Source organism: Capra hircus (assembly GCF_001704415.2).
Source record: "Capra hircus breed San Clemente chromosome X unlocalized genomic scaffold, ASM170441v1, whole genome shotgun sequence".
Lineage (NCBI taxonomy): Eukaryota > Metazoa > Chordata > Mammalia > Artiodactyla > Bovidae > Capra > Capra hircus.
Window position 1 is genome coordinate 10,442,422 of NW_017189516.1, and position 15,471 is coordinate 10,457,892.

General features: G+C 37.7%; 1 protein-coding gene across 5 annotated transcripts in view; it reads right to left on the reverse strand.

Moving 5' to 3' along the window:
- Positions 1-15,471, reverse strand: part of TAF1 (TATA-box binding protein associated factor 1) — a 70,536-nt gene that overhangs the window by 32,195 nt on the left and 22,870 nt on the right. For 4 of the 5 annotated variants that reach the window (XM_018043788.1, XM_013976402.2, XM_013976404.2 and 1 more), the window contains exons 21-32: positions 15,231-15,406; positions 14,288-14,466; positions 12,643-12,856; positions 12,015-12,180; positions 10,502-10,713; positions 7,190-7,298; positions 6,894-6,992; positions 6,423-6,600; positions 3,224-3,291; positions 1,796-1,918; positions 903-995; positions 734-818 (exon numbers count right to left, since the gene is read on the reverse strand). In XM_018043788.1, coding sequence (XP_017899277.1) covers positions 734-818; positions 903-995; positions 1,796-1,918; positions 3,224-3,291; positions 6,423-6,600; positions 6,894-6,992; positions 7,190-7,298; positions 10,502-10,713; positions 12,015-12,180; positions 12,643-12,856; positions 14,288-14,466; positions 15,231-15,406 — 1,702 coding nt within the window. The remainder of the gene's footprint in view (positions 1-733; positions 819-902; positions 996-1,795; positions 1,919-3,223; positions 3,292-6,422; positions 6,601-6,893; positions 6,993-7,189; positions 7,299-10,501; positions 10,714-12,014; positions 12,181-12,642; positions 12,857-14,287; positions 14,467-15,230; positions 15,407-15,471) is intronic. The other variant, XM_018043787.1, reaches the window with a different exon arrangement.

The following is a 15,471-nucleotide window of genomic DNA, read 5'->3' on the forward strand; positions in this document are numbered from 1 at the left end:
AACATATGATTTTATATTTGTAATATCTATCAGTGCCAGCACATACTAAGTGCTCAATAGATGTTTATTTAACAAGTGAGCTGTTCAAAACTGAACTTTATTAACTTGTTTACAAAGCCTTCCTAACCCCTAGGTGAAGGTGCTCCTTCCTCTCCTCTACAGCACTTCGTACATCCTTCTAATATAGCCCGATAAGCTGCATTTTAACTGTTTCTCTTCACTGACTGGACTGTGAATTACATGAGGACAGTGATGTCTTTCCACATCAGTAGATGGGAGTAGCTAGCACAGAATCTGACACATATCATTCAATCAGTTCATATACTGAGCAGGAATTCCATGCTCTAAGGAAGCACACCATGGTCTATGTTATGTTAACACATTTCCCTAAGTTCCCTCAAAGGGCCTGGGGAATAGGTAATCTTTCACAACTCATGGAAAGTAGTGATGGCCCAAAGTGACATCCACATGATTTTTATTCTCATTTCATTTGTCTGTGCTTTTTAAGTTTAGAAAATAAATGTACATTGCTTTGTCATCATTAAACATTATTAGCAAACTTTACAGAACACACTAAAATATATCTTTTTTTAAAAAATGCAGAGTTAAGTCACTTGATTGACTCTGCTGACTATCAAAGCTCAAGCCTGCTTTATGCACTTAACTTTTAATAATGCTAACTAATGTTGGGTGGATATACTGATGGAAAGAGAAAAAAAGTAGAAATACTCACCATTGTATTTAACACTGTTGGCCAGAATAAGGTTGACATCGTCTAGAAAGCTCTCCCGACTCTGATATTTGTGCTTGGAGATATTCTGTGATTAAAAGAAATCAAGGGACTCAGATACACATATAAAGTTACTTGCTTCCAAAAAGGTATTTTAGACCAAATCACTCACTTTACGTATGGTCTCTAAATCCATTGGACTGACAATTACTTTGTAATAATCTGGAACAAACTTCTTATTAACTGGGTGATGAAACGGCCAAGACTAGTAAAAAAAAGCATGAGAAATTAAATGGAAACCATTCTTTATACCAGAGCTTCTCAACCTTCACTGGGTCATAATGTTAAGACCCTGACAAAAGCTATGAACTCTTTTCCCAGAAAGATACATTATCATACAAAACTCTGCATATAATTTAAGAGGTTCATGAATTCTTTTAAGGATTCATGTGCCCTGACAGGGTAAGGACCCCTGCTCTATATTCACAATTAAAATCTCGCATCCCCTAGTCCCATAGCAAAAGGTTCATAGCATTACTGCATACACAACATATGCCTATAACACAAAAGGAAACTCAGTTCAGAATTCCCTAGGGAAGATCATTATAACAAAATGATATAGAGACCCAACATGGTAGCCCTGTCATAAAGTTGCAAAAGGGAAAAACTGAAACAGAAGACAACAAATGCTGGGTAATTATCAAACTCTCGTTTGTTAAGAAGCACCTCTAAATCCAAAGCCTCCCATATTACCTGGCATCCTAATTTCTCTCCCAAGCTACTCAGAAGCATTAAATACTAAATGTCAACAACAGGAATAAAGAACCTCTCTATATCACAGATTCCTGGCGTCTTTGATTTCAATGATAATGCACTCATACAGCAAAAAGGTTTCTTTTTAAAACTATATACCAGTTTGAAAAAAAGAAAAAAAATTACATACCAGTTTGAATTGACAAACACCACACTCCAGACTCCCCAGTGATACACACACATACAGACACTCTTTTGACCTTTCCTTTCCTTTGTACTATCTTCACAATATTCAACACACAGACCACTTACATCTGGAACTGCCATCATTTTCTGGGTGACAATGTTGTCCAGAATAAAAGAAAATGCCACTTGGTCATCATCATCCAGCAAGGGGTTGATTGCTTTCTCTAAACGAGCCAATTTATCTTCTTTCTGACATGAAACAAAGCAAAGGAAACATAAAGGCTTCCCTGAGGTATAATCACCATAGAGTATTAAGGCCAATTAATATTTCTCTTGTCCCAAAAAGTCTAACTTTGAATTGTAAACTCATCTGTTCCAGACAAAAATTCAGCTAAGAAATAATACTCCAGTAAAAGGATCAAAAGAGATGTGTCAACCATTCTTATAGGCAGTCTATCTTCTATTCTTGTAGATCATCAAAAATATACACCTTGGATAACAACAGCTTAGTTCCCACAACAAAAACATCTTCACCAAATTAAGTTTTAATATCACACTCTTTTTGCTGTAAAACTATCACTGAAAACACTGAACACATTATTGTTGATTAGTAACTTTTCTACAAGGGAATCTAACCCAATAAATTTTATTATTTATACAAGGGAATCTAACCCAATAAATTCATTTCAGACTGACTATACTACGAAAAAGTCTGTGTATCAATTGCTCCATGTCTTAACCCACTAAAACTCAAATCTTCTTAAAAATTATCATGGGCTTCTCCTGTTGTAGAGCACGGGCTCTAGAGCTTGGGCTCAGCAGCTGTGGTACACAGGCTTAGTTGCCCTGTGGCATGTGGAATCTTCCCCCACTAGGAATCAAACCTGTGTCCCCTGCATTGACAGTTGGATTCTTAACCACTGGACCACCAGGAAGACCATGTCTTTTGTTTAAGTTTTTTTTCTTTTTTAGCCTTTCTAAGTGGGTATGAAGTATTAACTGGTTTAACTGGTTTGAATTTTTATTTCCACAGTGATCAACCAAACTTATAATCTTTTCATGTTTATTGGCCATTTGGCAATCTTCTTTTACAAAATTTCTACTTCAATATTAACATCATCACATTTATATTTTTTAGGCCTGCACAGCTGCCATATTTTGTTGTTGTTAAGAAGATAAAATACAGATCATCTTTTAAAAATTAAAATTTATCCCTGCCAAAACAGTCTCTTAGCTTCAGCTGGCTTTCCAGGAAGTCAATTTCCTTAGCCCTTTCTGAAGTGTTATGTGGATTTTAGATTTTAATCCTAGCTCTACTATTTAACAGCCACGATGCCCAAGACAAGTTAGTTTCTCCTATGGACCTCAGTTTTTCCATCAACAAAAGGGAGGGAATTAGACTATATGATTTCTAAGGTTCCCTCCAGACTCTAATATATGAAAGACCTGCTTCTCCCTCATTTCTCTAATCTTCTGTTACATTTCCTACTTCCTCAATTCTGGTACCTGTCAGCTTCAAATTCTACTGCCTTTCTCTCATTTTAAATGTCTTACCTCTTTAAGTTTTTCATCACAGAGATCCAGCATTGATTGAGAGATCTGGGTCAGTGAGTGCTTTGGCCCTACATTACAGAGAAACAAACAGGAAGAGATGAGACCACAGACATGGGAAGCAAGAGTACCAACACCTCTCCAGACTTGCACCAACCTAGCTGCTGAGTCAGAGAGATGTATCAGTCTCACCTCCATTTTTCAGTGCCTAACACATACCAGATGCATAATATGGATGAATAAACTAATTTTAATTCTCTCCCTTAGTTGTGTATATCCACACACAGCAGTACAACCTTTGATACTGCTGGCTTTAATACCTTGAAAATAATACTATGGCTAGGGAAATGACAATTTATTTAAGGATGACTAAGGAGATCATCTTTAGCATTCAAAATTTGTGACTGCAATTTTCGTTTGCAGAACTCATGGTCTGTGATGTCCGCCCAGCATATGGCTAATCCAAAGCCTTTGGCAGAAAACAATCTCCATCCTAGCTCAGACTACTACTTTAGTTTCCCTGAAGTCCCTAACAAGAGTTTCACAAAATCCTCCAACTATCACCTACATTCCCTGCTTATGGCTACCCTAGTTTAAGCTCATCATAGGGATAGTTAAAACATTTTCTTCTAAACAGTAATTCTGACTATTTCCTTGCAGTATCCTTTATTTATCTTCCTGTTAATTCTTTCAAAGTAAGTGCTCCCCAGAGCCTAAACCTCAGCTCTATTCTCAACTACTTATTAATTAATTAGCTGGCATTTATTTGTTCACTCAGCAATTTTTTTACAATGTAACTTGCTTTATTTTTTTAATTTAAATTTATTTTAATTAGAGGCTAATTACTTTACAATATTGTATTGGTTTTGCCATGTAACTGTTATGTTCAATGATGAGATTAAAGGGAAAATAAGATACAAGTCCTACCTTAGAGAATTCTTGGTTTAGTCAAAGAAAATGACATGAAAATAAATTGCTATATGACAAGGTATAAGTGCTTGAAGTATCTATGAGTGAAATGATATGATATCTGAAAATATAAATAATGAACAAGACTGGCCATATGCTGGTAAGTGCTGAACTGGGTGAATAGGTGTACTGAAGTTTATTTACTTTCTCTCTACTTCTGTATATGCCTAACAATTTCCATAATAAAAGTTTCTAAAAAGTGAGTATAAGTGCAAATAGAGGAATATACTGATTACTATGAACTGTGGAGGGTTTGCAATAGTTTCAAAACAATTAAATCTGAGTACCAGGAAGGAACAGGAAAGGCTTGTTGTGACTGACACTTGAGCAGTGTCACTAATGAAGAGAAGTCCACCAGGTAGATAGTATTGTAGAAAAACATTCCAGAGGGAGGAAAAAGTGTGCAAAAACATTTAAGTAAGCAAATTCATGGAAACATGAAGTAACACATTTCACAACAGGAATCACAAGTAGTTCTGTACAACTGGACTACAGGTATGTGTGAGGAAGAAAAACCGGAAATGGAACTTGGAAAGGCTGGATGGGACATATTACAATGGTCTCATAGGAGATACAAAGGTACTGAAGATTTTAAGCTAGAGAGTAATTTTTCAAACTTGTATATCAGAAAAAAATACCGTCAACAGTATGAAGAATTAAGGCAAGCAGCAGAGAGAAAGTCTGGAAGCAATTGCAAGAGGTCAAAGAAGAGATGACAAGGGCTTCAACTAAGATAGTAGCAATGGAGACCAAAAGGAAGGGAATTTGTTCTAGCAAAATTTAGAAGGTACAATTTATGGAACTTAGTGATCTATGAGTGCAGGAGAGGGAGAGTGAATCAACGATGAGTAATATTTCTAGGTCGTATAACTGGAAGGATAGTAATACCACTGATGGTGGTACTATTACTATTACCATCATTTGGGTATAAGGAAGAAAGAAGATTGAGCTAGAGGGGGATGTAAGGAGAAAATCATTTCCAAATTTTTACTAACATTGCCCCTAAATGACCCACAGGTACCTCAAGCTCTGCATTTTCAATGTCAGCTCTTACCTTGCCATTCCCCTTCCAAGAGGATTTTTTTTTATGCATTTATGCTTGCCAACTTGAATGATAGTTGGAGCTAACAAATTTATTCTTTCTTTGTATGTGTCAGGTACTCTGCTAGGCCCTTGGAATAGAAAGATGAATAGTCTCTCTAGGAGGTCACAAAGTGGTAGGAAAATCAAATATATAATCAATTATATGTAATACAATAAGAGCTATAAAAGTTGACTTAATTGTGCTAAGGGGCACAGATGATTGAAAAATGGGTACTATGGGCAATGTGATACATCTTCATGAAGCGAGGATATGAGCTGGTCTGGAAATATGAATGGAAAGAGAATAAAGGGCATTCCTTACAAGGGGCAAAGACTGCGCAAAGGAATGAAGACATGGGATAGGATATTTAGTGAAATACAATGCTGAGTGTGGCAGGAATCACATATCTATAGTAGGTATGGGAGCCAGTCACTGGAAATGAGACTAGATAAATGGGTCAGGCCTGCTTGTGAAAGGTATTAAAATCTAGGTACAACTATTGTCCCATGTGTACAGGTGAGAAAACAGAACCGGTTACAAGATGCTAAATAAGTCATCTAAGGTAATTCAATTATTAAGTGCCATGGTTAATCTGTATCCTTAATCTCTATATTTATAGACGAATCTGTGCTCAAGGATACAACTGGAAATCAGAAAATTTTACCCTTTACCTGCGGAAGCTGTATGTACTATATCTTAAACTCTTTAATACTCAGAAAACAGATTTCTTCCTCCTTGTCTTTTCAGTTTTTGAGCAAAGGGGACATATAACAGCCTCTATAACATATTTGTAGATCAAATCAAAGACAAATACAGTCACAAGCACATACTCTGTGGGGGTTCCATCCACAGCGAACGCCTCTTCTATTTACCTAGGCTTACTTCATCCTCCCATACACCACATGCAATTGTTTTATTTTAACAGATACTTAAAATTCTCCAGAGGATACATTAAAAAGTGGGAATAAAAAGCAGCAATATCTATTAAATGATTAAAACCATACGTTACCTGATTTTCATAACCCTCAAATTCACTAATACATTGTAGGTCCTTTCCATCCATCCAATCTAGTCTGAATTTAGGACTAGTAAGGAATTAGGTAAGGATCTGAAAAGTGACCTTTGCAGTCAAAGACAGGTGATTCTTACCATTGTAGGTTGCACTATTTTTCACAATTAGCTCCAAATGCTCCCTGAACTCTTCCCGAGATGGGTAGAGGCGTTTACGCACATTTTCACGGAGTGTCTGTAAGTCCATTGGCCGGGTGATGATCTTGTAGTAGTCCTTTACGACCTTTGCATTGACTGGAGTGTGGAAAGGGTATGTCTGTGCAAACAAGAGCGAGCACCATCCATGAGCAAAGAACATTTGCCATAACCAATTCCTCAAGACTCTCTCACATCTTACCTGTCTCTACCTGGCCATCAACTCTCAAAGGAATCTCTCTAGATGGAGCAGGTCTGACTGTTTCCTCTACTAACTGTTAAGAAATAAATAAAAACTATATCCCGAAGAATAAGGAGTTTGAGGTTCTTAGGACTATACTGCCCTCTATCTGAAATCAGACAGAACAAAGGGCCTTGCCATCCATACTGTAGACCTGAATGCAGTGAACTCACATTCGGAAGATCTCTCATGTCATTGATGATAGACTCCAAAATGGATGACAATGTCACCATGGGGTCTGTCCGGCGCCGGTGAATGGACTTATGAGGTCTCTAAGGAGAAACAAAATATCAGAATGCTTCTTTCAATTAAAAAAAAAAAAATTGGAAACCTTGTAATGAGCAGTACACGTAATTCTCAGGGCAACGCCACAGGGAGAATCTAAGGCTGTATCAGGGCCACGGCTTAGAGGACTGGGGGAATTAATGAGAATCCCATCTGGTCAGAAAGCAGCAATGCGGATACTCACATTCAAATAGTCACAGTGAACAGTAGTTCCAACTCGCCGTTTCTTCTTGGGAGGAAGTTGCTGCTTAGGGAACTTGAGAACCAAAGATTTTCTGCGAACCTCATCTGCACTGTAATAATCATAACATTTTCATAGCATGCAGTCCCTATTTCTAGCCCCCAGAAAAAAATCAACCACAAAGAAAAAGCCCAAAGTACCTCAGCATGAGCCTGGGGAGTAAAAAGCCAAACTAAATGCCAGACATCCACATCCTAAGGCTCAGATCAAGCAAGACCTCATAGTATCTCCAAATTAATAAAGAACTAGGCAAGCCACAAGTTCACCTCAGTTTCCTACTTGGAAGATAAAGGAACTAGGCTAAAGGAATTTCAAGAATCTTTCTATCTTGAACATTCTATCTCAGGATAAAAGGACTAGGAAATTTAACTTATTCAGAATAGAAACAAGGAAGAAATTAAAGCTTGTTTGAAAAGAAAAACTAGGGACTTCCTTAATGGTCCAGTGGTTAGGACTCCATGCTTTCACTGCAGGAGGCATGGGTTCAATCTTTGGTTGGGGAACTAGGATTCCGGATGCCACATGGAGTGGCCGAAGAGAAAAAACTAGTTTGAGTTTCCCGCAATCATTAAAAGCCCAACTACCTACTTCCCATTAATCATAAGATATCAAGATATTATTATTTTCTTTTTTTAATGTGTTGCAAAATGTGACTACTATAGATGTTGATAAATTAACAAGGATAGGAAAAAAACTCTCAAATCTGAACAGAATAAATGAGTATGACTACATATTAAATTAAAAATTACATACTCAAAAAATAAATATATTTTGAATGTAATACCCTGATTGTACAACGTCAGTGGCATATAATCCAAGGACAACAAATTACAGAAAATACCTTGGATCTACTTTACATGTTTGTTGTTGGTGGTAGTATGTGTGCTCAGTTGCGTCTGACTCTTTGCAACCCCATGAACCGTAGCCCGCCAGGCTCCTCTGTGCATGGGATTTTCTAAGCAAGAATACTGGAGTAGGTTGCCATTTCCTTCTCCAAATTCTCAAACTATCTTGCACATATCACAGCATGGGCAACCAAAGAGGATATAAATATAAGCAGAAAAAGAATAAAACTTAATGATGTACAAATAGAGGTGATACAATGTTTAATTAAATCAAGAACCTAAAAAGTGTGAGCTAAAAATAAAATGCAAACTATAGCTAAAAAACAGAAAAAGACAAAGAATCTATAGATATAATTTGTATTGGAAGTATTGAATGAGGTTGTGACTTACAATATTTGTGTATTTCCTAGTTCTATCTACTAAGAACCTAGAAGCAGCGACATCTCAGTGGCAATGAGCACACCTAACACCTAGATATTGGTTCCAAAATACTATTCCCCAATAAAAGGAACCAGGACTCCCTGAGAAAGGGCTGATTCTGGGTCTGGGACAGAGAAATTTCAAGGAAAGCCTGACATCTAGTGCCAGAAAGCAAAGAAGTTTGCAAAATTTATAGGTTCATTTCAAAAGGACACAGGTTCTGGCTTGAAGGGATCAAATCTGGGACAATCTGGGCATTCAAATTAATAATGATGTTAACAGATAATATATTATAGTTTACAAAAGGAAGAATTTCAGAATCCATAGTAATATTCAAAAAAAGAGGGAGAAGTCCTGCTTTACAGAATGTTAGTTAGTATAAAGAATGATAGAATTAGAAAAACAATTAAGCAACCCCCTATGTAATAACTGAGTTAGGTAATGATCATCAATGGATGTTAAAACTATTGAGAGAAATATTGTAAGAGAACAAGATATTCACCCACAAATTAATTACAGTGGGAAAAAAATATCTTTATTACAGAGGAATCTGAGTATTACCACTTTAATAAGATGATCAAAATACTGAGGAAACCTGACATTATATGCTTTCTCATCTGGTGCAGTAAATGCATAATATTACTTCTGCTGCAATCTTGCCAAAGATAAATATAATCAATACAAAAACAGACATATGTAGAATGTGGAATATTTTATGAGACCATTGACCTGGACTCTTCAAAAAATTCAATGTCATGAAAAACAAGGTGGGGAAGACAGTTCTACATTAAGAGAGATTCAAAATACTTAATGTTTGAACTAGAATTGGATCCTGAATGGAAGTAGGGTGTAGGCAATAAAGAATATTGAGACAACTAGGGAAATTTGAATAAGGACTGAATATTAGATACTACTAAATTAATGTTAAATTTCTTAGGTGTAGTAATAGTATCATGTTTGTGCATGCTAGGTCACTTCAGTCATGTCCAACTCTTTGCGACCCCATGGACTACAGCCTGCCAGGCTCTACTATCTATGGGATTTTCCAGGCAAGAATATTGGAATGGGTTGTCATTTCCTTCTCCAAGTATCATGTTTGTTATGTCCTTATTCTTTGGATATGTGTGCTAAAGAATTTGAGAGAAATGTCACGATGCCTACAACTTTCAAATGTTTCAGCAAAAAAGAAAATGTTTTAGATATATAAAGATGAAACAAATGTGACAAATGTTAACGTTTGGTGAATTTAGAGAAAAAACATATTATTCCTTCAGCTTTTCTGTAGGTTTGCAATTTTCAAACTAAAAAGCTGGATTTTTTTATTTAAAAACTTTTCTCATTGTACAGCAGAAACCAATACAACATTGTAAAAAATGAATTAAAAAAATAAAAACTTTTCTACCTGATTATCAAATTCTCTGAGGACAACGGCTAGGTAAGTATAAGCATAGTCTGTCTCCTCAATCTTTTTGGCTGGTCCATTATCAGAACATCTGAGATCAGGGACCTTACAAATATTACAAGTGCCTGGAATTAGAACAGGAAGAACATCTAGTATATACCAGGTACTGTACTACTTGCTTTATATAGTCTCCTTCATTTTATCTTTTTAAAAAATATATAAATTTATTTATTTTTAATTTAATTTTATTTTTTAATATAAATTTATTTATTTTAATTGGAGGTTAAGTAATTTACAATATTGTATTGGTTTTGCCATACATCAACAGTTACCCTTGAAAGGGTGATTTTATTTTGTAAATAAGGAAACTAAGACTCAGAAAAGTTGAGTAGCATGCCCAAGGGCAAGTAGGTGGTGGAGCCTAATGAGTGCTTTACAAGACTGTAATTTCCATTACTGGCAATAATTACCGAGGAAAGTCCATTAAAGTTCCTATGTCTTCAGTTCCACTTCAGAGAACACATCACATCCACCCCTGGCCCCCACCAGTATCGCCAACCTCCAACAGATCTCTCCCACCGCTCTTACCTCTCAATTAGCTGTTTCCCTAGGACAATCTTGGTCCCTTCAACCTTGATAAGTTCCTCATTATCATTATGAATGACTGTCTTTTCCAACTCCTCCTCCTGCTCCTCTGTCATGGCAACAGGGTTGGAAGGGGGAGCATTTGTTTGATAATAAAGAGGGCAGAATTTGTTTGTTCTCATGTGCCCAATGGCACCACAAGCCCCACATTTCAGCTGTAAAAGGAAAAGTATCAACATGTCAGAGATAAGCAGGCTTCTTCATGTTAGCTTTAACAAATACATAGAAGGCAGAAGAGAAACAAAGGCAGGCCCAGAACTTTTATTCTCATAGACTCGTTACACACCTTTCAACCAGAAGCCACTGAACAAAAGTACATGTATGGAAATGACACATTAAAAACAAAATGAAATCCAGAGACTGAACATTACTTTAAAAATTAAGTGAGGAAGAAAAGGCAGAGGATTTCTAAGCCAACTTAAGTTGTAAACTATGAAAACATTAAAAATGCAGAAGAAAGACTACTGGAAGCCCAAGGTTGCATTCAGCAGCACAGGTAGCCAGAATGAGTATATTCCCTGTCTCAAGGAAAAGGCTTAATAATACTAAGTCTCTTGAAATTCCCTAGCAGTCAGTGGTTAGGACTCTGTGTTCTCACTGCAGAGGACCTGGGTTCAATCCCTGGTCAGGGAACTAAGATCACACAGGCAGTGAGTGCAGTGCAGTAAAAAAAAAAACAAAACACTCCACACACAAAAAAGCCAAAACAACAACAAAATAAGTCTCCATCTTAGTTGTGCAACTGACCTGTCATCTGTAAAATGGGATCAATACTGTATCATATAATATCACATACAAGAAACATTAGAATACTTAATGAGCTCAGTACATGTTAACAGTTCACATTTGTTGAGAATTTTACCAGGTATAAAGTGCTTCCCATGTATTACATTCCTTAATACAATACCACTGTGATATAGATATCTTAAAGAAGGAAAAACAGGTTGGAGAGGTTATGGTCACAGTTACTAAATGGCAGAATAAGAACCTGAACCCAGATCTTCTGTTTCCAAGTCCATGGCTCTTTCTACTGTACCACAGCTGCCTCATTTTGTGCTGCACATTATACTGTACAGTGATACCTAAACTATGCAAAGCAGCCTGTATTGTCTGTTTTCTCAGTCACTGCTTTTAATACATGCAATTTAAAAACAAGATGTGTCTACATACGTACATAAATATACACGTCAAAAAAATCCACCACACCTGTCTCCACTCACAGAAAATATTTTCAATGGATGAAGCATAAAATGATACCCAATGACACCAGATTAAATCTGGTATTGTCAGTTCCAGTTGTACTAGCGTTTGTAACACCCAAGTGGCCACATCAGTTCAAACTAGCTTTCCATAGTACTGCCTTCATTCCCAGTAAGGGAGGATGCCAAAAGCTAAGGGAAAAGGTATGCTTTCTTTCTCTGCTGTGTTAGTTATGATCATATTACACTATACTTACTTTTAGGTCAGGACGCTCCTTCATTTTTTTGGGCTTCTTCTCAGGAGGACCCTTAAGCTTCTCCTTTTCTTGGTTTCGCTTAAGTCGCCTCAGTTGCTCTTGAATCCTCCGCCGTTCTTTTCGCATCTCTTCTCGATGTTGTTCATCAAAAAGGGCAAATTTTCGACTATATAAAGGGGAAAAAAATTCACGGATCCATAAGCAAACTTAAAACCAAGAAGACTGTCCTGATAACAAACATCTCAGAACTAAAGTAATATTGAAACAAAAGGGGCTACATGGTACTCCTACTTACCCTGCTCATCAGTCTTCCATGTGCAGAGGGGTACCTCTCAGAATGAGGAGCCCTGAGGAGTCCCTAAGATTTTTGCCAACCAACCAACAAAAACACAAAGGACCCAAAGAGAACTTAAAACATGCCTTTATTTTACAGCAAACTAGGGATTCTCCCTGTGATCTGGCTCTGTTCAAACCCAAAGTTCTAAAGGCAAGATGGTTCTCAATTAACACAGATTTCCAGGGACAACTGTGCAGAATCTTGTTACTAAAATTCAAGTATCCGTCCTCACCCCCTTCCCCATCATTATCATTCTCTTTATCACACTGGCAAGTGGGGAGTCAAACTCACATAAATTCCTCGTCTTTTGTGGTCCGTATGCGCACATAGGCATCAATGACAGCTGGCTTTCGGACCGTCTCACAGCGAACATATTCTTTCCCCTCCTCATCTCGAAATGTGCGATAAATCTTGAGACAGCGGCCAGTGGCAGAAGAATTAAGGCTTGTCACAGAAGCGGTGTCATCATCTCTGTGATTGTTTCCTGATGCTGCTGAGCCTGCTGCTGCAAGGAGAAAAAGACACAGTCCCCCTACCACCTAAATGGCTATTTTCTTGGGGTTGAGTAGAGACCCCAAACTCAACATGCCACAGAACTACTGTTCTATAGAAAGCATCAAAGTCACCACCAGCCCCAAGGATACACTAGTTGTCCTTTCCTGACTTCATTTTATCACTGTCAATGTTCCCATTTTTATAAGTACAGAAAGTTCCGAGAGGATCTCAAAGAAACACGTTTGTCATATGGAGGACAGCAGAGCAGTAGCTGTATTCTGATTTCTTTGAACCAATGCACAAAAGGAAAGTCCAAGCAGGAAGTACTTGATGATCACACCATAGAAAAGCACCCAAGCACTGGGGATGGCGGGGGTGGGGGCTAGGGCGCGGCAGGCAGAAATGATATCACAGAAAAACTCCAGTCTTAAGGCCTAGAGTATGCTTCTCAAACTTTAATATGAATGAACAGGAATCATCTGAGGATCGTGTTAAAATACAGATTCTAATTCAGTAGGTTTGGAGTGAAACCTGAGACTGCATTTCTAACAAGCTTCTACATGATGTAGACATTGCTGGTCCAAGACCACATTCGAGGAAAGGCTTTATCACATCTTTACAAAGTACTCAGAACAACCGAATCACACAAAGCTTTTACAAAGGGAAAACAAAGGAAAGACTACTGTGAGTGTAGTCATTTAAAGCGTTCACCTTCAGCCTTTATCCTCTCTCAGTATCTACATCCAAGTTCTCAATTGCCTGTTTGACATCTATACTGGGGAGTGTGATAAGGACCTTGAAACCCACATATTATACCTTTCCTTCTTAAACCTGCTTTTTTTTCTGAAATGCACTACCCTAATCAATGGTACCACCATCTTTACAGCAAGCCAGAATGAAAGCTTAACATCACTTTGACCTCTCTCTTTTTCTCATTCCCAATGACCACATCTCAAACCAGTTCAGGTCTTCATCATCCCCACCCTCAATTTATGCAATTTAGGGTTGGTGAGTTTAAACTCTTTTTAGAATCCAAGACTCCTCTGAGAATCTTCCAAAAGCCATGGATCTTTCTCCTTAGAAAAAGTACACTTGTACAGACTTCCCCCAAATTCATCCACGGATTTTGTATTAAAAACTCTTACCCTCTAGGATGAATGCCCAGAAAGCTCAAGTGATGTAGAGCACTGACAGTCCTGGTTTGGCCAGGCCTGATACAAACAAAGGCAGTAGCAGACTGGCAGCATCTCTTCAATTTGTGCCCCACAGACATACCTAGAGTCCAGTTTGCAAAATCTCTCTAATTCATCTATGGGCTTTTCTATACTAATCTCCCACTTCTCCTGCCTCCATCTTTACCTTAGTTATTAGTGAGCAGTTATTTACAATTTTTCGATCTTTCTTTTTTTTGTCTGTCTATGTGTAAAGTCACTACCCTCACCCAGTATCATCCTCTGTAGTTCCTTCCGTTCCTGCTCCTCCCGTTCACGTGACAGCTGAGAGCTGGTTTTCTTATTCTGCAACATGTTCTCTATGTTTTTTCCCATTTCCTCAAAGTCACTGTCTTCAGCTGAGCTGCTGTCTGTGTCAGTTGATAAGATTTCAGTTGATGATAAAACCCTAAAAAGGCAAAATATAAATTAAAAAGGAGGGGAAACCTAAGTTTTAAAAAAAGCTGAAGAAACAATTTTAGTTTAGGCTAGAGTAGGAAATTGAGAAATCAACCTTAAAAGAGAAATATTCAAAAATCCACTAAGACATGGAACCCTGAACAGAAAAGCTCCACAAGTTTTCCTAGAAATTCAGTCAACGAGGCAAGTTCAAAATATGAAATAGTATAGCAACTCTTTCAGAATTCTTGGGAAAAGCCTGAGAAACAACAAATCAGCATAGTAGTCATTTTTAATAGGGCATTATATTATCATCCTCTAAACACTAAGCCTCCAAAAAACCCCCACAATCCCCTATCACCACTGAATGGCTGCCAGGCTCAAGTAGGCCACAAGATTTGCCATGGAACCTAGCACTTCTTGCCACTGAAAACCTCTGGCAGGCCTGGATGGGAGTGGAGTTTGGGGAAGAAGGGATACATGTATATGTATGGCTGAGTCCTTTTGCTGTTCACCTGAAACTATCACAACATTGTTAATTAGCTATATCCCAATACAAAATTTAAAAAAGTACAACAAACAAAAAAACAAAAACTTTGCCTATTGTTTTGAAGGGAGTGGGTACCAGAGCACTCTCATGAATAGATACCACCTGAAATCTCAGATACCTGACCACCTAGTCACATTTTTAGGTGACCTTCTCTCCCCTATAAAATAATGTGAGACCCCCTCCCCTTTCCAGCTTAGATCTTCTGCAGTACTAAAACAACACACTTGTTCTGCAGGTCAAAGATGCGCTGACATTCCTCTTTGTAACGCTCTTGATGCTCAGCCACAGAAAACCTTGATCCACGGGCAAATTTACTCATGGGTCCCTCTCCAGAGCGGGCTTGTTCTGTTGACATTGTGCGTACTACATCGATCACTTCCCAGCGGGACAACTTCTTAATCTACGAGAGACACACACACAAATCATTTGGAGATTTCAAAGGAAAAAACCAGTGCACGTGGTTAG